Source organism: Cryptomeria japonica, chromosome 11 (genome assembly GCF_030272615.1).
Source record: "Cryptomeria japonica chromosome 11, Sugi_1.0, whole genome shotgun sequence".
NCBI classification, from domain to species: domain Eukaryota; kingdom Viridiplantae; phylum Streptophyta; class Pinopsida; order Cupressales; family Cupressaceae; genus Cryptomeria; species Cryptomeria japonica.
The window spans coordinates 183018796-183044498 of NC_081415.1; the positions used below are offsets into that span (position 1 = coordinate 183018796).

The following is a 25703-nucleotide window of genomic DNA, read 5'->3' on the forward strand; positions in this document are numbered from 1 at the left end:
CGTAATAAACAAAGTGTAAATATTTTCCAAATGCACAAATTAAATTGTGGTCTCTTACATGTTAACAAGTATAAAACATTTTCCTATGGGCGTGACAGTTGCACGGTGCACCCCTTCAAGGGCAAGTGCTAGTAATAAATATCAGATATCAGATATTTGAAATGAAAAATATTGAGCATTTCACATTCAGACCCTTCTCTCCCTTCTCTCTGCTATAAATTCACAATGGGATCTCTGTTTCCTGGTCTTCCAGATGAAATTGGGTTGGAATGCCTGCTGAGGTTGGAGTTGAAGTCCTTTCACAATGTCAGACGTGTCTGCAAAAGGTGGAACGCCATATTGAAAAAACCCAAATTTTATCAAGAAAGAAAAAGATTGAAGATTTCCGAGCAACGGATTTGTATGCTCCAGAAAGTAGACGGCATTTGCGACAGAGTAGCGGTATACGATCTGAATAAAAACTCGTGCAAAAGTCTGCCTCCTATTCCCACACAAATTAACGGCGTCTGGCACTTCCATTTCGTGAAACAAAACCTCGTTTTGATCAAGGATGTGTTTTGCGATTCTACAAGAAGTTGTGTGTGGTTGTACGATTTTCGGAATGGTGGTTTGAATTGGCGAGAGGGTGCCAAAATGCCAGTGGGTTTGCAGAATGGATTTGCCTCCGCAGCTGATGAGCACCGGGGACTAATTTATGTGGTTGGAGGGTTTGGTGATGATACGTTTAACAGCCCGGTCCGTAGCGCTTTTGTTTACAATGTGGAGGAGGATAAGTGGGATGTTCTCCCCGACATGAACACCTATCTGGACCTTCTTTTTAGGTGCTTTTGTGGACGGCAAGTTTTATGTAATGGGTGACCCGTCTGGGCCTAGCTTTGAGATTTTTGATTCCTACACGAGAAGCTGGAAAACTATGGAGAATAGATTCAACAATTGGCGTTATTTCGTAACTGCATTTGGGCGTTTGCATTGCTCGTCTGTTAGGGGATTGATTGAATATGACTATAGCCAAGATAATGTGAACATTGTAGGGACTTTTCCAACGGAGGATTAGGGCCTTTCTATTAAATTTGCTGGAGTGGTTAGCAATAAAATCATTTTGGGCAAAAAGGATCCAATTGAAGGTCAAGATTTTTATATGCTCGCACCTCCAAGTGAGAGAGGAGGAACACTCAAATTGATTGGCTTTGAGAGACCATCAGGCCTCGAGGGTTCTACTATATGTGCTGCAACCCTGGATCTCTAACATCTTCCATTATTATTTTTATCCTTTAATAGATGGAAGAAATTGAATCAAAAGTATCCTCTCCGCCAGCACTCTGCCCTCAAAGAAAGAATCATTTAGTCTATGGCAGGGTGCTTTCAAATTATCCTCTCTCCCAGCACTCCTCTCTTGAAGAAAGAATCATCTAGTCAATGGCAGGCTTCTTTCAAATTTTGATATTAAACGGAGGCTCCTGAGCTCATCTGGTGTAGAAATTATGTTCTTACAATTAAGTATTTTAAATTCCTATTTTTTGTATGGATTCATGAGAAGTAATGTTATCTATATCGATTAAAGGCTAATCGTCTAACTGCTTTGCACTTAATCGTCTAACTGCTTTGCACTTTTTATTTGTTCTATTGTCGTATTCTCATTTGTGTTGTTAAGACATTCTGTTTTTTAAATCATATTGTTTTTCAGATTTCTTCTTTCGGTTTATTTGTCGATAGAAAAAAAATGTCGTTTCTGATTTGGAAGTCTGAAATCTTCTAATTGCTTTTCACTTTTTATTTGTATTATTTCTTTGTGTTATTAAGACATTCTGTTGTGAAAATTAAGTCATAGAAGAATCATATTTAAATCATGTTGTTCTCCAGGTTTTCTCTTTGGGTTTGATCTGTCTTAATAGGAAAAATAGTTATTCTGATTTGGAAATCTGAAATCTTCTAACTATTTAGCACTTTTTATTTGTTCTGTTTCCATATTATTCTCATGTGTGATGGATAAGACATTTTGTTGTTAAAACTAGGTCATTGAAGAATCATCTTTTAAATCATGTTGTTTTCCAGCTTTTCCCTTTGGGTTTGATCTGCCTTGATAATACTTTGATGTGGAAGTCTAAGAAACTGTGCTCTTCAAATTTGGCTTGTAAAGAGTCTTGCCTTTGGATTTGGGTAGGTGAGGATGTACGTTCTTTCTTTTTTGGGTTTCTTGTACCTTCATAAGAATTCTTGTTTTAATGTGGCTGGTTACATGTTTAGACTAAAGGAATTGGATTTTCTTGATAAGGTCCAAGATAGAAAACTTGCATAACTATAATTACTACATCACTTTTGGAGGAGCGATGAAGGAAGGAGCGAATTTCCGGGGCGAGCGAGCTCTCGGGAGTGAAGTGCTCGACATGCAATGGGACAGGCGCGGGGGAGATGAGGCAGTGTCTGATCCGCTCCCCCCAAAAGATCCCTTTGGCGCTCGAGCAGGGCATGTTCTGCAATGGGTTTTTCAGGAGGGCAAATGGGTTGATGTTTTGGCTTTGCCTGCTCTTTTCTCGAAGGATAAAACATTTCAGTATGGTTTCCCTTCTTCTGCATATTTCAGAGGGTTTTTTTGGCGGCATCAAAATCGGGCTCGAAATTTGGGGAAATGGCAAAAGGGCAAGCAAAATTGGAATGCTAGGGTTTCTAGTAATAAGGCTCTGACTCACCTAGCGAATGCCTCTGCGAATTTGTCAAGGGATTCAGGAGATCATTTGCAAAATTCGGAATTGCCCTCGCAGCCTACTCCGACTCCGATTCCATTGATTGATGCCTCGAATGCCATTTTGGGGAAGAAAGCTCTTGATCTTCAAGCTTTGGCAGTTGTGATTTAGGTTTGGGGTGATTCTATTCCTCTGTCCATGCTTCATTATAAAATTCATGCACACTGGTATGGCACTTTGTACTTTCATGTTCTTTCTGCAAGCTCGTTTATTATTGTGTTTGATTCTGCATCTGGTAGAGATAAGGCTTTGAGTACTCCATTTTTTTGGCTTGGAAAAAACCTGATTTTTGTGGAAAGTTGGAAACCCTTTCTGACAGCATCTAGGGTTGGCCCAAAATAGGTTCCAATGTGGTTTAAACTTCCACTTATACCATCTGAATTTATTGAATTTGATATATTAACAAGAATTGGGGATTCGCTGGGTAAATTTTTGTTGTCCTATTCATTGTTTGAGGATGGGGCGTTGGTTGCCAAAATTTGTGTTTTAACTTCCCCTAAAATCTCCCCACCAAAGTTCTGTAACATTCGGTCTCCTTTTGGTTTGTGGCGTCAAAATCTGGTTAGGGATTCTGGGGATTTTGGTTGCTCTGTTGTAGTTATGGATTCTCCAATGTTCTTTCATATGAAATCCATTCGTTTTGGTTCGGGGGGAGTTCAATCTCCGTTTGATGAGAATGTGGAAACTTTTGCCTGGAATAAAGTCCAATTGGTTGGTACTGTTGTTAATCCTCCTTCCCCCATGAACAAGACCTTCACTTCTAGGGTTTCAGTAGCGGCTCCTAAAAATTTTGTTCCTTCCCCAAGGATTGGGTGGTCGAATGCTCCTCCTCTAAAAAATCCTAATATCACTTTAAATACAGGATTGCCTTTTGAGCCTATGGTTGAGTTGAGTAATATGTTAGGGGCTGAGTCACAAATCCTTGATGTTTTACATAAAGATATGGGTGTTGATATTGTTTCAGATGGGGGTATTTTATTAGAAGTTGCATCACAAATCCCTAAGGTTTTGATAGATAGTGACAAACCCGTGGAGGTTGATGTTATTCCAGATGAGCATCTCATTGCTCATGTTCAGGATTTTGTTAATACTAATAAGGTTTCTCTTGATTCTCCTTTAGCCAATAAGGTAATCTCTTCGATCTCGGTTGATTTGGGTACTTTGGAGAATGACTTGGCCGCTTTTCCCACCAATAATTCTTTTGAGCTTCTCAATAGGGATAAGGCTTTGGTGGCTTTAGGTCTTGTGTCATCTCTGGCTCCCTTGGTCTCAGATAAGGAGGAGGTTAGGGTAGATAGGGCACCCGTGGCGGTCACTCCCGGGCTTCCTTTGGTACAAACCCCTCTTCTCCCTACCTCACCCTTGTCTACTCCAGGGAAAAGGGGTCGCAAGCCCAAGCATACTAAGACCAAATTAGAAATTGATGCGGGAATCCAATCAACTATTCTTTCTTCTTTGGAGACTTCCAGAAAGAAGATCAAAGAAACCCTTTAGTCCACCTCTCACAAGAGCTTTAGCTACTAAATGAAGTCTGCATAAGGTTTTTTCGATAGGATTGGTTTCTCCAGTTTCTTTAATTGTTTCGAGGGGAGCTGATGCTTCCGCTCAGGACCAATGAGGATTATATCCTGGAATGTTAGGGGCTTAAAAGCCCCTAACAAATGATGCTTGATTAAGTCACAATTGGACTTAATGAAGTGTGATTTGGTGTTGTTGGGTGAATTCACAAAGTTGGTTCCCACTTTTGCCAACGAAGGAATTTGGCAAAAGTGGGAACTTTGATTTTCTCGGTGTTCGAGCAAAATGACAATGTTCACTCGGACTACCCCTGGGAGTCCGAGCGAACCCAACTGCGGACTTGGGTCCGCTCGAACCACGGGTGACTTTTGGGTTCGAGTGAACCCACTTCAATATTAATATTTTAATGGGTTCGAGCGAACCCCCCATTCGCTCGAACCCTTTTCAGTTAGGGGTTTTTTTTTAAATTATAAATAGTGAAAATGACAGTTAAAAGGTCATTATCAAATTTGTCTTTTTCTGTCTGGTGGGGGTTGGATCGAACCAGTCGTCAGCATCACATCACCAAGCTTTGCCTGCAGTAGTTAGCATCTTTCCTATTTCAATTTTTGACCTTTATTATATCAAGTGCACAAAATAACCCTTTGTTTGGTTTAATAATGTCTTTTTTTATTAAATTTGTAAATAATTTGTTTGTTAATTTATTTTTTTAATTAAATAATTGTATATAGTTATTGTTTTTCAACATTTTAGAAAAATGTTTGATAATTTATTGTTTTTCATTATTTTAGAAAAATGTTTGATAATTTAATGTTTTGACTGAAATGTGTCAATTTGTTTTTAAAATTACATAATTGTATAGATGTATATTTTTTTCAACATTTTAAAAAATTGTTATGAAAAACATAGAAAACTAAGGTAGTAAATCAGAACTTAGAAAAACATTAGCAAAAAAAGAAAATTAGAAAAATGTTGCAAGCGTAAATATAATAAATTAAATGTTAGAAAAATTAATAAATTTTAATTTAAATAAACATTAGAAAATTTAGATAACAAATTTAAACAAATTAGACAAAATAAATTTCCTCTACAATGTGACCCATTTTCACATCCTATTACATGCACAACATGACCCCTTAAGACTACATATGCCCTGATGACACTATACGTTCCCTTCGGAGGTCATAGAGGATTACATATAACATAGTAGTGTACATGTATGACATTCCCTTTAGGATCACATCTAGTGTCCTAAGGGGTCATATGTCGTCCTAAGGGGTCACACATGTGTTATAACACATGCGTGACCCCTTAGAACCGCATATGACCCCTTATAAAATTGTAGTGTGAACGACATACCCCTTAGTCCATCAAATAGTGTCTTAACACATGCATGACCCATTACAACCGCATATGACCCTTTATAAAATCCTAGTGTGAATGACATACCCCTTAGTCCATCACATAGTGTCTTAAGGGGTCGTATGTGGTCCTAAGGGGTCACGCATGCATTAACACATGCGTGACCCCTTAGTAGGTCACATATGACCCCTTATAACATCCTACTATACATATGACATTCCCCTTAGGATCATATAGTGTCCTAAGGGGTCATATGTGGTTAGAACCACATATGACCCCTTATAAAATCCTAGTGTGAATGACATACCCCTTAGTTCATCACATAGTGTCTTAAGGGGTCGTATGTGGTCCTAAGGGGTCAGGCATGCATTGACACATGCATGGCCCCTTAGTAGGTCACATATGACCCCTTATAACATCCTACTGTACATATGACATTCCCCTTAGGATCATATAGTGTCCTAAGGGGTCATATGTGGTTAGAACCACATATGACCCCTTATAAAATCTGAGTGTGAACGACATACCCCTTAGTTCATCACATAGTGTCTTAAGGGGTCGTATGTGGTCCTAAGGGGTCAGGCATGCATTGACACATGCGTGGCCCCTTAGTAGGTCACATATGACCCCTTATAACATCCTACTATACATATGACATTCCCCTTAGGATCATATAGTGTCCTAAGGGGTCATATGTGGTTAGAACCACATATGACCCCTTATAAAATCCTAGTGTGAATGACATACCCTTAGTTCATCACATAGTGTCTTAAGGGGTCATATGTGGTCCTAAGGGGTCAGGCATGCATTGACACATGCGTGACCCCTTAGTAGGTCACATATGACCCCTTATAACATCCTACTATACATATGACATTCCCCTTAGGATCATATAGTGTCCTAAGGGGTCATATGTGGTTAGAACCACATATGACCCCTTATAAAATCCTAGTGTGAATGACATACCCCTTAGTTCATCACATAGTGTCTTAAGGGGTCGTATGTGGTCCTAAGGGGTCACGCATGCATTGACACATGTGTGACCCCTTAGTAGGTCATATATGACCCCTTATAACATCCTACTATACATATGACATTTCCTATGTGTCCTAAGGGGTCATATGTGGTCCTAAGGGCTCACGCATGCATTAACACATGTGTGACCCCTTAGTAGGTCACATATGACCCCTTATAACATCCTACTATACACATATGACATTCCCCTTAGTATAATATAGTGTCCTAACATATGACGTGTTAGATCTCTCTATTCTTCAATTTTTTGTGTATGTTAAAGATTTAAATATACATACACGTGTTAGATCTCTCTATCTCTTTGAAATATATGTTATCTCTAGATCTGAAATATATGTTTGTAGCATCCTAAAATTGCGACACTTGCAATTTCGACTGCATTTCGGTCTTCACGATGGCGACGCAACACGCAACCTAAATGGAGACCCCAAAACTTGCTCACGACACTGAAAATGTGAGGCCCTACCCCGATTCAGTTTGACATTTTCAGTTATTTGCATATTGAGACTATTATGGATGCTTTATTTTATGCATTATGGACTTAGAACACATATGATACCATGATTTGGACCGCACTGACATTTGTTGATGTTTTATTTCATGCATGATGATTATGGAACCTTAGATATGTTACTAGAATAGAATTACATTATGATGGTGAATGTCATTTGCAGGATTTTAGTTTGATGAAAGAAAAATGATGCATATTTATGAATGGTTCAATTTTGGGAAATTATGTTGATTGTTTATGTGAAATTGAATGTGAAAACAAATGAGATATTGAATTATTGTTGCCTAATGTATGAGTGTTTGAATTGCAATGGAATCCATGTATTTGAGTATGAATAATTGTGATTATTTGGAGTTACTAATGTGTTAATTGAGATGCGCAGGAAATTTATCCATGTGACCATGGAATTTATGGAGAACCAAGCCTAGACCAATGTGCGTTTGTTAAGCCGGGAGTTGTCTATTTGGAGAGACAACACCCCGCCCCTTGTAATGTATTTTATTGTGATGTGTATAATGCTTGAATGTAAAATTTAATTTATATGTAATTGTGTAATCCTTCAAGAGACCAATTTTCCATGTGTGATTTTTATATTTTATTTTTGTTGTGTCACTTGACACATGTGCTGATTAAGTGTCATTGAGTTGACTTGTCTCTTGGAGGGAGTTTTGTTTCTACCAAAGTCATTCAAAAACATGAGTGTGGTCCCAAATTTGTCTTGGGTAGGGAGTCATGGGAGTGGTCAACTCATGCTTGACCCGTAGGTAAACTTCAGTGGGGTTTCCAAAGGGTTTAATGGACTCCTAGGGTAAGTTTTTAGGCTTTTCCAAAGGTCCTAAGGGTATACCTATGGGTTAGGGGTGTTTTGCAACATGTGGCTTCTCCCATGTGACTATGAAGTCACTTCAAAAAGTGATAATTCCAAGATGCACGAAAATTGAACTTAGAAAGTTCTCCCTAGGATAGAGAACCTTCCCTTTAGGAGTCAAACTCTCTTCCCCATCTTCTTCCACCTTTTCCCTTTCCAATTTTGGTAGTGTGTAAGAGTTTGGGAAGGGCAACCAATGGGAACTCACACCTCACCCAAGGGGTTGGGAAGTGTGTGAGAGGCCTTCTTAGGCAAGAATTTGCAAACTTAGTGAGAAATCACCCACTCTCCTTTTTGGGAGATTTTGCTTGTTTGGAAAAAGATAGTAGGAGTTGACATTTTTAGTGGAATTTTTGGGAGAAAAGATAGTGGAAATTGGGCAGCTCATCCCCAACTAAAGTTAGCAAACCTTTTGGCAGAATTAGGTTGGTTACTCTCTTCTTTCTCTTATTATGTTGAAAATGATAGTCATGTTGTTTTGTAACAAGAAAAGAGTTGCTTGAAAGATTGTGTTTTTAAGAAGTTTTTGTGTTGAAGTAAAATGTATAGTTTTCCTTTCTATGTGTTTGATGTGTTTCTTGTTGTTTTTGGGAGTGTCCAAGATCTCCTATCCTTGGGAGGGTAGGAAGATTCTTGGGGTGGAAGGAGTTTGACAGCCATGGGTGAGAGGCTCTCCTTATGGAGAGTGTTCTCAAGGGAGTCCTTGGTGACCCTTGATGCATAGCCTTGTGTATGCATTTGGGGGTCATAAGGGGAGCATATATGGCCTTGAGCCTTTTTGGGGGGCATAAGGTTTGTGAAATGTTTGGGTTGCATTTGTGTTGCCATGAGGTGCCTAATGTAGTGTTGTTCTTTTGGCATGCATTCTCCCCATTGGTACATGGTCCACTTCCACCCATGGAAGAGTCACCATGAAAGTGGTGAATGTGAAGCTTGGGAAGGGGAAATTTGATTGTAAATGTGTTCCTATGTTCTTAGTGGTTTTGTGTGTGTGTAACCCGTCTAGTGCTTGGTTCTCCAAGCTCGGGGGTGGCTTCTAGTAAGCCTAGGCTGGGAGGTGAGCTTCCCATGGTCAAAAAAAAAAAAAAAATGTTTTATTGCAGGTTGCATGGGAATGGAAAGAAGAAAAAAAAGAAGAACAAAGTTGTTGTTTAATGTTGCAATATACTCTCTTTGGGAGCTGTAAATGAAAAGAAGAAAAGAAGTGGGCTAGATAGTGTTTATTTACATGGGAAGAAGGATGTTTGTAGGCATCAATAGCTTGTAAAAGAAAGAGAAGGACATTGTGTATTTATATTCAAAAAAAAAATAATGTAGCAATGTATTTCTATTATCAAAAAAAAAAGGGGAAATGTAGTTGTTTTAAACTTCAAAACTTCCTTGTAACCATGCTCATTGTATTTAAATCTGTTAAAGAAATACATGATGTTTTCACTATTTTAGTTGGTTGCAAATGAGAGAATTAGTGTATTAGATTGTATGAAAATCTTGTGTTTAATAAGGAAGGAGAAGTAGAAGTATATTATTTTTCTTGTTTCTGCAAATAGATGAAACTAGGTTGCTGAAAACAGTCCATTATTTACCTATTTAATACTGCAAAGGAAATTTATTAAAAAGTCTTTTATTTGGATGTTCATTGCAGAAAATAAAACTGGTTAGATTAGTTCCTTTCTTTCAAAAATACATTTAGTTTTTTTTAATATTTATAGCCTTCTAAAATGGATTTGAACATTCTGTTTTAAAAAAAAAATATAATAGGCACTGCCCTGTTAATACTATATGACAGCATGATAATCTTGTGAAACCAGCCTTTTCAAAGAATTATATATGTAAAATTAAAATATATATATATATATATGTATATATATATATAAATAAATATATATATACACATATATATATATATAAAAAGGATTTTTATTTTGTAAATACATCCTGTTCATCCCTCAAGAAATCATCCATAATGCCTTATATATATATATATATGTGTGTGTGTATATATATATATATACACACATATTTATATATATATATATAATTTATTTATTTCTTTAAAAAAAAAAAACTCTGCCAGTTCCCTGCACATAAATCTGATACAGAACAAAGATTTAATGATATACACATAAAAAAACATGCATATATATATATATATATATATATATATAGGTGCAGGTATATACATCGTATTTGGCAGACCTTATTAAACCCTGTTCCAAAGAAAAACCAGAACGTATATATATATATATATATATATATATATATATATATATATATATATATATATATATATTTCGTTATTTATAACTATTAATAAGCGGAGCATAATTTAAAAACCCCATGTTAGCACCGAGGGTTAAAAGAAAATATAAAATAAAACGCATTGTACATAACAACAGCGGAGGGTGCTCGCGCCCCGCGCGGGCCGCAGCCTTGGGCGGCGGCGCCCACAGGCTGCGGAACCCGCAGCCCCTGGGCGGCGACGTCCAGGGCCTGCGGGTGCCGCAGCCTGGGCGGCGCTGCCCGTAGCCAACGGCAGCCCCCGCCTTCCCTTGCTCTTCCGCAGTCCGCGCAGTGGTGTGTGTGTTCGCCGCCACTCCAAAACCCTCGCTGCCTCCTTCGCCTCGTCCGCCGCTCCTCCCTGCACACAGCACACGCAGGGGTAAAACAAAATGAAACAAAAAAAAAAACTCAAGTGTTATTTGCGTCGCCCTAACCCTAGTTCGGGTTAGGGCCAACGCCACATAAGTTTTAAATGTATAGAAATGTGTGTGTGCGCGTGGAGGGGTGGGGGGGGAAAAGTTACTTTCAAAAAAAAGAAGATAGATGTATCATTCCCCCTTCCTTCTTTTCGGGATTATAAATTAAAAAAAAAAAAAAAAGAGAAACTCATATGTATGAGGTTTATAGATATATATGTGAATAATTGTATAAAATATATGTATATATAAATATATATATATATATAATTATACATGTATATATATATATATATATATAATTATACATGTATATATATATATATATATATATATATATATATATAATTATACATGTATATATATATATATATATATATATATATATATATATATATAAGCACCCATAGAGAAATACCTAAAAGAGACCGAGTTCGTTAATTGTTAAACTAAGACTTGCAAGGACTTTTATAGGGGAGGATTTAAATTCCAAAAGGGATTTAATTACTTTATTTAACGGAGATCATAAATCGATTAGGTAATGTTATTTTTATTAATGAATTTGAAGAATGGCTTATAAGGAGATTTTAGGATTCTTGGGTAGATTAGAATTTAAGTAATAATTAGGGGTGTATACTCTAAGATAGTTGTAGGGCCAAGAGGGCCAATTAAATCCAAGGCTATAAAGTATCTTTATACCATGGGGTTATATTTTAGTGAAGTGTATTTTTATGGCGATGTTAACTAACTTAAAATCCTAGTGGATAAGAAGATAAGAGAAAATTTTAAAACGCTTATATCAATCGTTGTATTAAGAATTCTAATTTATTATTACTGCAGCTGAGTGATTACCCCCTTTGGGGAAATATTCAGCTCGTTGGTAACTGAGTAAACCTAGTTACTAGATTGAATTTAATTACCCGATTGACACAATGTAATTAAGACCCAACCAAAGATGCATTATTTAATTAAGTTAGTCGCTCTAAGTGGCATTATTTTAATTTAGTTAGTCGGTAATTAGTTAAGTATTTTAAAAAAAAAAATTTCCCGTTCGTGCCCAAGAGTGGGCATGACATTTTGGTATCAGAGCAAGGTTGCCAACACTAGGGAACCTTACTCCATTACGTTTCGCTATAATTATTTAATTAATTTAAATTGTAATTCATTTTATTTTTAAACTAGCTAAATATTTTCTCCTAAAAATAGTTATTTATTTCATTTTATTTTATTCTCTTAAAAAGGATGCCTCCAGCTACGCGACAAGCTCGCAAACGTGGTAGAGGCCCTAGGCGTGCACGCATGTCACGCGAAGAGGTCATTAGGGAGGAATCGGTTCAGGAAGTGGACCCAGTAGTACCTCCCGAGCAACCAGTTGACCCAAACCGAGACATCTTGGTAGCCCTTCAGAACCTGATTGGATTAGTACAGGATAGGCTTCCAGCAGTAGATCATAATGTTGAAAACCAGAACTCAGGAAGTCATAGGACAGTGGAACGGGAACGGAGTAGGAGTCCACCTCCTAATCCCGTAGAGAGTCAGGCTGTGCATGAGCCCGAACCCATTCACCTACCAGCACCACCTCCAGCCGTAGCACCAGTGTATATTGAGAGGGCACGTAGAGATCCAGGGGATCTAATCAGAGAGGTTATGCGACTTCAGCCACCATCATTTGGAGGATCTACCGATGGGGTAGAGGCAGAGGCATGGCTTTTAAGCCTAGATAGGTGCTTTGCATTGCGCTCTTATGAGAGCAATCTAAAAGCACGTGCAGCGGTTCACCTATTGCGAGGAACAGCCTCCACATGGTGGAGACAGGAAGAATATAAGTGTGGGTTAGAGATAGAGACCCTCACTTGGGAGATTTTCACAGAGAGATTCAGGGAGAGGTATTTGTCAGAGCATTTCAGACAGCGTAGGGTGGATGAGTTTCATGACCTCCAGCAGAAGGGTATGTCAGTGACACAGTACGAGAACAAGTTCTTTGAACTATTACCTTATGTAGACTACCTGAAAGATGAAAAGCTTCTCGTCAACCGATTTATCAGAGGATTGAATTCCGGCATAGCAGGTCCAGTGAGAATGGCCGCTCCAGGGAGCCTCCGGGTTGCCGTGGAGAAGGCTTTGATAGCCGAGGAGATTCAGGCCAGACCACATGACTCGAAGGATCGGTTTCAAAACCGTAATCCTTCACCACAGACTTATGGGTTTCAGAAACCCCATTGGAAAGGTAACAACAGGCACTCATCGGGGTTCTCCAAACCCCCTCTTCCGCAGCAGTCTCAGCAAAACCAGAGGCAAAAGCCTCCGCAGAATCAGCAGGGCACAAAGCCCAAGCAGTGGCAGTCACAGGGTCAGAGGCGAGATCAGAAATCTCAGGCTCCTTACACACCTCCGGCTAGGACTCAGCAGTCCTCTAGAGGTGGGTACAGTGGTTCTAGTAGGACAGGGGGACAGTCTTTCTCCAGACCACAGGGAGTACAGTTTCAGGCACGAGGCCCTTGCTTCACATGTGGAGCCATGGGACACATAGCGAGAGAGTGTCCTCAGGGTCAGATGACAGGAAATCAGAGGATGGCAGCATCAGAGCCGACAGTTGGGGACATGGGCAAGTCCCACAGAGTCTTCGCAGCGGTTGACAACCGCCAGGCAGAGCATCAGGCCACGGTTATTGAGGTGGCAGGTATGATCAGAGGTAGCAGTGTATCTATATTATTTGATTCAGGAGCTACTGATTCTTTTATATCTCCATTGGTTGTGGAGCGTTGCGGGCTAGTGGCAAATAGGCAAGAGGTCAGTTGGGAAGTGGAATTAGCTTCAGGGGCTAGAGTGTCAGTGGAATCAGAGGTTAAGGGATGTCAGCTTCAGATTGGCAACATCACCACCTTAGTAGACCTTAGAGTTACACCACTTGGATCCTATGGCATTGTACTTGGCATGGATTGGCTTTATGCCCACAGAGCCAAGATGGATTGTCGCCTGAAAAGGATCGAGTGTGAGGATGATCATGGCTCTCCTATAGTGATCACTGGAATTCAGAGACCCGTGTCTCTTCGAATGATCTCCGCCATGCAGCTTAAGCGGAGCATGCGAAAGGGATGTCAGTTATTTGCCATCACCATTAGTGATAGAGAAGAAGAAGAGGAAAAGGAACCATCTATTGACGACTATCCTATCCTTAGAGAATTTGCCGACGTTTTTCCTTCAGAGTTACCTGGTATGCCGCCTCGTAGAGAGATTGATTTTCATATAGACCTGGTTCCAGGAGCCGAACCAATTTCAAGAGCACCATATAGAATGACCACAAACGAGCTTAATGAGCTCAAGATTCAGCTTGAGGAACTCCTAGAGAAGGGCCACATTCGCCCTAGTGTATCCCCTTGGGGTGCACCAGTCATCTTCGTGAAGAAGAAGGATGGATCTCTTCGACTATGCATGGACTACCGTCAGTTGAACAAAGTGACCATCAAGAACCGATATCCATTGCCCAGGATCGATGATTTGTTTGACCAACTTCAAGGTGCTAAGGTATTTTCCAAGATTGATCTAAAATCAGGGTACCATCAGTTGAGAATAGTGGAAAGTGATATCCACAAGACCGCATTTCGCACTAGATATGGCCACTATGAGTTCACCGTGGTCCCATTCGGTCTTACGAATGCCCCAGCAGTTTTTATGAGTCTCATGAATGGAGTATTCCGTACATTCCTCGACCGCTTTGTGATTGTGTTTCTCGACGACATTTTGATATATTCACGGAATGAGGAGGAACATGAGGAGCACTTGAGACAGGTTTTGCAGTGTTTGAGGGAAAATCAGTTGTATGGCAGTTTGTCGAAGTGTGCTTTCTTTAAAACTGAGATCAAGTACCTTGGTCATGTTATATCCGGTGATGGGATCTCAGTAGACCCGTCAAAGATCAGAGCCATTATGGATTGGCTAGCACCTACCAGTGTGACAGAGGTCAGGAGCTTCATGGGCTTAGCAGGTTATTACCGACGTTTTGTCGAGGGATTCTCTAGAGTTGCCCATCCTATCACTTCTCTTCAGCGCAAAGGGAAGAAGTTTGAGTGGACGGAGAAGTGCGAGAAGGCCTTTCAGGAACTTAAAAAGGCACTTACTACCGCACCTATCCTTGTAGTACCGGATCCTTCAGCTGATTTCATGGTTTGCACAGATGCTTCCCTAGATGGTTTAGGAGCAGTACTTATGCAGAATGGTAGAGCTATAGCTTTTGAGTCTAGGAAACTCAAGACTCACGAGCTTAATTACCCCACTCATGATCTGGAGCTTGCAGCCGTAGTGCATGCACTTGTGAGATGGAGACATTTCCTTTTGGGTCATCATTTTGAGTTGCACTCAGACCATCAGAGCCTTCAGTACATATTCACTCAGCCGAATCTTAATGCACGACAGAGGAGATGGATGGAATTCTTGTGTGAGTATGATTTTGACGTTCACTACATCAAAGGGAAAGAAAATGTAGTTGCAGATGCTTTGAGTAGGAGACGTCACGAGGTATTCACCATGTCTATGAGCACGGATTTGAGAGATCGGATCATGCAGCGATTGCCAGAGGACAGATGGTATTTAGAGGTTTGCGAGGCTATTCGATCTCAGGAAACTTTGGAAGGGAAATATGTGGATTATTCCTTAGAGCCCGATGGTTTATTACGCCATAGAGGGCGCATCTATGTACCTTCTACCGGGGGATTGCGAGAGTTCATTATCATAGAGGCACATAGAGCTCCTTATGCAGCACATCCCGGGGTCAAGAAGTTGCATGCAAATTTGAGAGAACTATATCATTGGCCAGGAATGCGTCAGCTTATCGCCGAGTTGGTAGCCCGATGCCTTGAGTGTCAGAGAGTCAAGGCGGAGCACAGCCATCCAGGAGGGTTGCTCCAACCTCATGCTATACCAGAGTGGAAGTGGGACACTATATCCATGGATTTTATCATTGGTCTCCCTATGTCATCTCGCCGCCATGATGCCATCTTAGTGACGGTTGACAAGTTGACCAAAGTGGCTCACTTTTCACCAGTTCGTACCACCTTCACAGCACCAGCAGTAGCACAGGTGTTTTTGCGAGACATTGTCAGACTACATGGTGTTCCACGTAAGATCATTTCTGACAGGGATTCCCTCTTCACTTCCTCTTTTTGGAAGGCATTACAGGCAGCTATGGGCACCAAGCTCAATTTCAGTACAGCCTATCATCCAGAGACGGATGGCCAGACAGAGAGAGTTAACCAGGTGTTAGAAGATATGCTTCGCATGTACGTCATGGATCACCAGTCCAGATGGGAGGAGTATCTTCCTTTAGTGGAGTTTGCCTATAACAATGGGCATCACACGTCCTTGGGAATGCCACCCTATCAGGCATTATATGGCAGGCCTTGTAGGACACCGTTGAGTTGGGATCGCATAGAGGACAGGGTTGCTATTGGTCCAGAGATAGTTCGGGATATGGAGCAGCAGGTGGATTTGATTAGGCAGCGTCTTAGAGAGGCACAGGATAGACAGAAGAAATATGCAGATGCAAAGAGGGTTGATCGTAACTACTCAGTTGGAGACAGAGTCTTCTTGAGAGTGCGACCGCATAAGAGTCCAATCCGTTATGGAAAGGGTTCTAAGCTCGCACCTCGATTTGTAGGACCATTTGAGATCCTTGAGAGGATAGGGCCAGTTGCCTACCGTCTAGCATTGCCACCTAGCCTGTCACGCATCCACGATGTGTTTCATGTTTCAGTTTTGAGGAAGTATATCTATGATGAGTCTCATATTCTAGATTGGGATGCCTTGCAGGTGGAGTCGGACGGGCAGCTAGCTTTGGAGCCCATTCGCATTTTGGCACGCCGGACGCTGAGCCTTCGAGGGCGAGAGCTGGACCAGGTTAGAGTCCAGTGGGATTGCTATGATGAGGTCACAGCCTCATGGGAGGATGCAGCACTTATGAGATCACAGTACCCCCACCTTTTTGATGAACTCCAGGAGGAAGTTCATGCCTAGAGGGGGAGGGTGTGAGGCCCTACCCCGATTAAGTTTGACATTTTCAGTTATTTGCATATTGAGACTATTATGGATGCTTTATTTTATGCATTATGGACTTAGAACACATATGATACCATGATTTGGACCGCACTGACATTTGTTGATGTTTTATTTCATGCATGATGATTATGGAACCTTAGATATGTTACTAGAATAGAATTACATTATGATGGTGAATGTCATTTGCAGGATTTTATTTTGATGAAAGAAAAATGATGCATATTTATGAATGGTTCAATTTTGGGAAATTATGTTGATTGTTTATGTGAAATTGAATGTGAAAACAAATGAGATATTGAATTATTGTTGCCTAATGTATGAGTGTTTGAATTGCAATGGAATCCATGTATTTGAGTATGAATAATTGTGATTATTTGGAGTTACTAATGTGTTAATTGAGATGCGCAGGAAATTTATCCATGTGACCATGGAATTTATGGAGAACCAAGCCTAGACCAATGTGCGTTTGTTAAGCCGGGAGTTGTCTATTTGGAGAGACAACACCCCGCCCCTTGTAATGTATTTTATTGTGATGTGTATAATGCTTGAATGTAAAATTTAATTTATATGTAATTGTGTAATCCTTCAAGAGACCAATTTTCCATGTGTGATTTTTATATTTTATTTTTGTTGTGTCACTTGACACATGTGCTGATTAAGTGTCATTGAGTTGACTTGTCTCTTGGAGGGAGTTTTGTTTCTACCAAAGTCATTCAAAAACATGAGTGTGGTCCCAAATTTGTCTTGGGTAGGGAGTCATGGGAGTGGTCAACTCATGCTTGACCCGTAGGTAAACTTCAGTGGGGTTTCCAAAGGGTTTAATGGACTCCTAGGGTAAGTTTTTAGGCTTTTCCAAAGGTCCTAAGGGTATACCTATGGGTTAGGGGTGTTTTGCAACATGTGGCTTCTCCCATGTGACTATGAAGTCACTTCAAAAAGTGATAATTCCAAGATGCACGAAAATTGAACTTAGAAAGTTCTCCCTAGGATAGAGAACCTTCCCTTTAGGAGTCAAACTCTCTTCCCCATCTTCTTCCACCTTTTCCCTTTCCAATTTTGGTAGTGTGTAAGAGTTTGGGAAGGGCAACCAATGGGAACTCACACCTCACCCAAGGGGTTGGGAAGTGTGTGAGAGGCCTTCTTAGGCAAGAATTTGCAAACTTAGTGAGAAATCACCCACTCTCCTTTTTGGGAGATTTTGCTTGTTTGGAAAAAGATAGTAGGAGTTGACATTTTTAGTGGAATTTTTGGGAGAAAAGATAGTGGAAATTGGGCAGCTCATCCCCAACTAAAGTTAGCAAACCTTTTGGCAGAATTAGGTTGGTTACTCTCTTCTTTCTCTTATTATGTTGAAAATGATAGTCATGTTGTTTTGTAACAAGAAAAGAGTTGCTTGAAAGATTGTGTTTTTAAGAAGTTTTTGTGTTGAAGTAAAATGTATAGTTTTCCTTTCTATGTGTTTGATGTGTTTCTTGTTGTTTTTGGGAGTGTCCAAGATCTCCTATCCTTGGGAGGGTAGGAAGATTCTTGGGGTGGAAGGAGTTTGACAGCCATGGGTGAGAGGCTCTCCTTATGGAGAGTGTTCTCAAGGGAGTCCTTGGTGACCCTTGATGCATAGCCTTGTGTATGCATTTGGGGGTCATAAGGGGAGCATATATGGCCTTGAGCCTTTTTGGGGGGCATAAGGTTTGTGAAATGTTTGGGTTGCATTTGTGTTGCCATGAGGTGCCTAATGTAGTGTTGTTCTTTTGGCATGCATTCTCCCCATTGGTACATGGTCCACTTCCACCCATGGAAGAGTCACCATGAAAGTGGTGAATGTGAAGCTTGGGAAGGGGAAATTTGATTGTAAATGTGTTCCTATGTTCTTAGTGGTTTTGTGTGTGTGTAACCCGTCTAGTGCTTGGTTCTCCAAGCTCGGGGGTGGCTTCTAGTAAGCCTAGGCTGGGAGGTGAGCTTCCCATGGTCAAAAAAAAAAAAAAAATGTTTTATTGCAGGTTGCATGGGAATGGAAAGAAGAAAAAAAAGAAGAACAAAGTTGTTGTTTAATGTTGCAATATACTCTCTTTGGGAGCTGTAAATGAAAAGAAGAAAAGAAGTGGGCTAGATAGTGTTTATTTACATGGGAAGAAGGATGTTTGTAGGCATCAATAGCTTGTAAAAGAAAGAGAAGGACATTGTGTATTTATATTCAAAAAAAAAATAATGTAGCAATGTATTTCTATTATCAAAAAAAAAAGGGGAAATGTAGTTGTTTTAAACTTCAAAACTTCCTTGTAACCATGCTCATTGTATTTAAATCTGTTAAAGAAATACATGATGTTTTCACTATTTTAGTTGGTTGCAAATGAGAGAATTAGTGTATTAGATTGTATGAAAATCTTGTGTTTAATAAGGAAGGAGAAGTAGAAGTATATTATTTTTCTTGTTTCTGCAAATAGATGAAACTAGGTTGCTGAAAACAGTCCATTATTTACCTATTTAATACTGCAAAGGAAATTTATTAAAAAGTCTTTTATTTGGATGTTCATTGCAGAAAATAAAACTGGTTAGATTAGTTCCTTTCTTTCAAAAATACATTTAGTTTTTTTTAATATTTATAGCCTTCTAAAATGGATTTGAACATTCTGTTTTAAAAAAAAAATATAATAGGCACTGCCCTGTTAATACTATATGACAGCATGATAATCTTGTGAAACCAGCCTTTTCAAAGAATTATATATGTAAAATTAAAATATATATATATATATATGTATATATATATATAAATAAATATATATATACACATATATATATATATAAAAAGGATTTTTATTTTGTAAATACATCCTGTTCATCCCTCAAGAAATCATCCATAATGCCTTATATATATATATATATGTGTGTGTGTATATATATATATATACACACATATTTATATATATATATATAATTTATTTATTTCTTTAAAAAAAAAAAACTCTGCCAGTTCCCTGCACATAAATCTGATACAGAACAAAGATTTAATGATATACACATAAAAAAACATGCATATATATATATATATATATATATATATATATAGGTGCAGGTATATACATCGTATTTGGCAGACCTTATTAAACCCTGTTCCAAAGAAAAACCAGAACGTATATATATATATATATATATATATATATATATATATATATATATATATATATATATATATATATATTTCGTTATTTATAACTATTAATAAGCGGAGCATAATTTAAAAACCCCATGTTAGCACCGAGGGTTAAAAGAAAATATAAAATAAAACGCATTGTACATAACAACAGCGGAGGGTGCTCGCGCCCCGCGTGGGCCGCAGCCTTGGGCGGCGGCGCCCACAGGCTGCGGAACCCGCAGCCCCTGGGCGGCGACGTCCAGGGCCTGCGGGTGCCGCAGCCTGGGCGGCGCTGCCCGTAGCCAACGGCAGCCCCCGCCTTCCCTTGCTCTTCCGCAGTCCGCGCAGTGGTGTGTGTGTTCGCCGCCACTCCAAAACCCTCGCTGCCTCCTTCGCCTCGTCCGCCGCTCCTCCCTGCACACAGCACACGCAGGGGTAAAACAAAATGAAACAAAAAAAAAAAAACTCAAGTGTTATTTGCGTCGCCCTAACCCTAGTTCGGGTTAGGGCCAACGCCACATAAGTTTTAAATGTATAGAAATGTGTGTGTGCGCGTGGAGGGGTGGGGGGGGAAAAGTTACTTTCAAAAAAAAGAAGATAGATGTATCATTCCCCCTTCCTTCTTTTCGGGATTATAAATTAAAAAAAAAAAAAAAAGAGAAACTCATATGTATGAGGTTTATAGATATATATGTGAATAATTGTATAAAATATATGTATATATAAATATATATATATATATATAATTATACATGTATATATATATATATATATATATATATAATTATACATGTATATATATATATATATATATATATAATTATATATATATATATATATATATATATATATATATATATATATATATATATATAAGCACCCATAGAGAAATACCTAATAGAGACCGAGTTCGTTAATTGTTAAACTAAGACTTGCAAGGACTTTTATAGGGGAGGATTTAAATTCCAAAAGGGATTTAATTACTTTATTTAACGGAGATCATAAATCGATTAGGTAATGTTATTTTTATTAATGAATTTGAAGAATGGCTTATAAGGAGATTTTAGGATTCTTGGGTAGATTAGAATTTAAGTAATAATTAGGGGTGTATACTCTAAGATAGTTGTAGGGCCAAGAGGGCCAATTAAATCCAAGGCTATAAAGTATCTTTATACCATGGGGTTATATTTTAGTGAAGTGTATTTTTATGGCGATGTTAACTAACTTAAAATCCTAGTGGATAAGAAGATAAGAGAAAATTTTAAAACGCTTATATCAATCGTTGTATTAAGAATTCTAATTTATTATTACTGCAGCTGAGTGATTACCCCCTTTGGGGAAATATTCAGCTCGTTGGTAACTGAGTAAACCTAGTTACTAGATTGAATTTAATTACCCGATTGACACAATGTAATTAAGACCCAACCAAAGATGCATTATTTAATTAAGTTAGTCGCTCTAAGTGGCATTATTTTAATTTAGTTAGTCGGTAATTAGTTAAGTATTTTAAAAAAAAAAAATTTCCCGTTCGTGCCCAAGAGTGGGCATGACAGAAAACTGCATTTTTCAAGCACCCTGGCCAGAACCCCCTTGCACCCTGCTGTCCTGGAGGTGGGACCAGAGCGCTGGGTCCTATTTTGGGCCCGGTTTCCTAAGTGATATCGGGTCTTTTTGTTTGCAAATTGGAAAATAAACTTTCCTGGTCGGCCTAAGGTCGGGAAAATCAGTCTATTAACCCTAATTGGCAAGTATATAAACTACATTTTTCTCTCTCATTTGGTAAGAATGAAAGAAGAAGGACATATGTGTACAAGCGTGGAAACTATACTCAAGCATTCAAGCATTCAAGCATTCCTTCAAGCAATTGATCATTTCAAGTCTCCATTCAAGGCTAAGTGTTGCATTCAAGACAAGGATTCAACCATTGAAGAGGAGATCACTTACTACATGCTTCTACAACATACAACATCTAAACCTTCGCACATAAGGATACCAACATCCTTAGAACAAGGTATTAGTACTTGTTTTACATACATTTACAGCACTTGCTCATTTCTTGGTTAATTCCAAAACCGGGGTTTGACCTAAAGGCAAACCCCTAATCCCTAACCCCCCAATCGTCTTCACTTTTCTATGTGTAGGTTGCAGGTACGCGGCTGAGATTGAAGATCTGGAATCCTTGTGCAGAGACGAACAGATCCCCCTTCGTTTCGCGGATTTTTCGGAGGACCGTGGCGTCGGGCGCCATCGTCCCGACAACTTTTGCTCAAATTTGCAGGATAGCGCCATATCGACATTTTACTGCTAATTCCAGGTCCGCAGCTTCATCCTATAACCCGAACTCAGTTTATAAGCGAATCTTTATGACTTTCTATGCATTCTTAGCTTAATTTCCTTAACAACATTCTTTACAAAAGAGGGTAGCCTTGCTTTCCTAACCCTTGAAATTCATTTAGCATCCAATCTTACATTGTGTGGGATTGAATCTTATGAGTTTCAACCCCTCTTTTGAATGTAAAGTCTTCCCCTTAAGTGAAAACCCATCGAATCCTAGCGAACCTCCCTTCTCTCTCCTCGAAGCTAGAAGAGGGGAGACCAACTAGGGTTCGACCGCGATTTTCCGCTTTACAATGTTCTCTCTCTCTCTCACTGAAATATTTGAAATTTTTACATGTATTTTTTGAAAATGAAAATGATCTCTCTCTCTCATCAAGATTTATATGTATATAATCTCTCTCTCTCTCTCTCATGAAAATGATCTCTCTCTCTCTGCTTACGTATTTATTTTAACTTTATGACATGTACCTAGATAGATGGCTTCCCAGGATATACCTTTGCAGGCTCCTGATCAGGATCCACCTTTGCAGGCTCCTGATCAGGATCCACCTGCGCAGGCTCCACATCAGGAGCCACCACAGCAGGATCCTCCACAGCAGGATCCCCCCTTGCCCGACATTGCTATTATTTTTCATTACAGTGATCGGGAGTTGCATAGGTTGAGGACCATACTAGATGACCCTCATACTGATGGCATGTACAAGAGTACGTGCACATCCATTTTTTACAGTTTGTGGACATTGAGGGACCGCTTAGTATCTCATACCTCATTCTCACCTGAGGTTATAGAGGATATATATAGACAATTGAGGAGTGAGGTGAGGGGTCCTCATTCTTTTGCTGATGTGGTGGGGGTGGTCTCGAAGGAGACCATCAAGGAGAGGTGCTTCCCACAATATTAGGAGAAGAGTAAGGTGAGGGGATATCAGGTTACCAGATGTATCGACCCACAGGTTGCATCACTGATTTACCCATGATTCTTAGCTGCCCATGGTCGTTATCCTAATAATGACCAGATTCCATTATACTTTGCACAGCAGGTATTTGTTGAGGTTCATTGTCAGATGAAACCAAACTACCTTGATATTCCAGGATATTATGGACAGGGGAGGGGCAAGATTGCTAATAGAGATGCATATCGTAGGCGTGATAGAGCTCCGCCTAGACACAGGGACCTTGTTGGCCAGAGATTTCCTGCAGTAGTCCCAGCCATGGCACCCATAGTAGATCATGTTGTGATTGCTTCTCACAGAGAAGCAATTGATAGGATTGGACAGATTGCATCAGCAGCAGCCACCATATCTTCTGACAGGGTGGGCAGATATATGATGAGTCGACCACGTTCACGATCATCCACAAATCATGCATCTTCTAGTCATGGGGGGCTTCAGATTCAAATGATCAGTATATTTCTGTTGGCATCCCCTCCCCATATGAGGTAGTAGCTATAGTCGGAGGTAGTAGACATGTACAGATGTCGCAGTATTTAGCCGAGGACCTACTACATGCTTATAGTTTTATTTCATCTCGACTTGGGATACCATTGGCTGATGTTAGACAGGAGATTCTCAGAGATGGTCAGGCTATAGCGACATTAATGCATACCCCGAGGCAGTCACAACATTCTCATTACTCTACGCATGCTCCAGGCACTGACCCACCTACAGATCACTCTATTGCTGTAGAGGAGGAGCTATGAGCTGATCAGCTCCATATCACAAATGAGGGCCGGTTGGATTCATTTGAGGAGGAGATACGAGCTGATCAGGTCCATATCACAGATGAGGGTTTGGACTCATTTGAGGATCAGCTGAGAGATTTGAGCCATACTAGATTTATGGACATGCTACTACAATCAGACACTTCATCCACGATGCCCACTCATCTAGTTAGCCCCTTGCACTCCTCAGTGATACGTACAGCTAGAGAGAGATATGTAGGCACGAGTGATGTTGTTGATATGATCACGAGACAGGATCAGACTATACAGCCTACTCCAGGTGATACACAGGTATGTACATGTACATGTGCGTTTAAATTTTTAGAAGATATGTATACATGTTGCAAATTTGTAGGATAAATCTATATATATAGATCATGTTTAATAAATAATCTAGAGTTCTAAGTTTTAATTTGTAGTCATTTAAATTGATTGTGGACTAATCCTTAAATTGATAATTAGCTCATGTCACTCCTTCCTTGAGCTATGAGCATGTGCATAGGAGAGATTCTTTAGATGTTGTTAGTTCAACTTGGACAATCTCCTCCGTTTATCAACTATATTGTGTTCTTCAACAGGTTCGTTTGCCCGTTCTGCACATAATTTAAGAGTTTGTTTAAGGTTCTTGAATTAATCAGAGATTATTCAATTAGGTTTAAGAATAGGGATGAATTTGGCTTAAAGCTTTACATGTTAAAATTAGCCCATTCAATTTGGTTTATTAAATTTAATTTCTTTTAGGACCTTATTGTTATAACTCTAATTAAATTACCTGTTTAGGTTTAAAGTTCAATTTGTTCTTAGGTTAGGATTAAAGTTCAATCTCTAATTTTGAGCACTAATTTAACACATAAAATAAAATTTTGATAAATTAGAAATTCCAATTTTGAAAATTAAAGGTACAAATATTTTGATGCATGCATACAATAACTTAGGTGACCTCATATTAATTTGTTATGGACCATAATGTAGGTGGACTATAATTTGTCACATGTGTGAATATTTAAGACCTATTATTGCATAATAGACCTCCTAATCTGAAATGTTTTTGCATGTACGTGAAGTTGAATATAAATAGTTCACCTAAATTATTCAACATGTTTAATAGGTTATAAATTTATGTCACATTTAAGACCTATAATCAATGTAATAGTCCTAATAGGCCTTATTATTAAAATCAATATGACCACGTATGAAAAAACATTTCACAATTAATATACTTAACTACCCTTAAGACAGATATATAATGTGATATTAAAGGACCTATCACATGAAATTACTTGTACATGTAGATTAAATATTCAATATATATAATTTAGAACCTAGAAATTATGACATAATAGGTCTTATTAATTTTATGACTTAATAGGTCTTATCTATTATAAATGGACTTAATTATATAGGAGAAAAATGCAATTACACAACAAGCAAGTTGATGGAATTTGAAATTTGCAAATACACATGTATTATCTCAAATTAATTATGCTTTCCAATTAAAACAAAATTATTTTTAATCCTATTATTTCCAATTAATTTAATTAAGATTTTTTAAATAAATTTTCATTAAAAATATTAGATAAAAAATATTGAGTTCTAATTAATTGATACGTAATACATATTAAATTAAATAGAAATAAAATTAAAAATACATACTTGCATCATGATATCTTTGTCTTCTTTGTTCTCGATATCTTTCTTCCATTTCGGGAGAATAATTCTTTGAAGTCTTATTTT

General features: G+C 38.8%; 1 protein-coding gene across 1 annotated transcript; it reads left to right on the top strand.

Moving 5' to 3' along the window:
- Nucleotides 1-225: 225 nt before the first annotated feature.
- On the top strand, nucleotides 226-858 carry LOC131860116 (F-box/kelch-repeat protein At1g15670-like). The gene has a single exon (XM_059214484.1). It carries the CDS (start codon nucleotides 226-228, stop codon nucleotides 856-858), a length of 633 nt encoding a protein of 210 aa, XP_059070467.1.
- Nucleotides 859-25703: the final 24845 nt, after the last annotated feature.

What these genes read in the sequence shown, in the direction of transcription:
- LOC131860116 (XM_059214484.1), top strand. Translation starts at nt 226, where the DNA reads ATGGGATCTCTGTTTCCTGGTCTTCCAGATGAAATTGGGTTGGAATGC.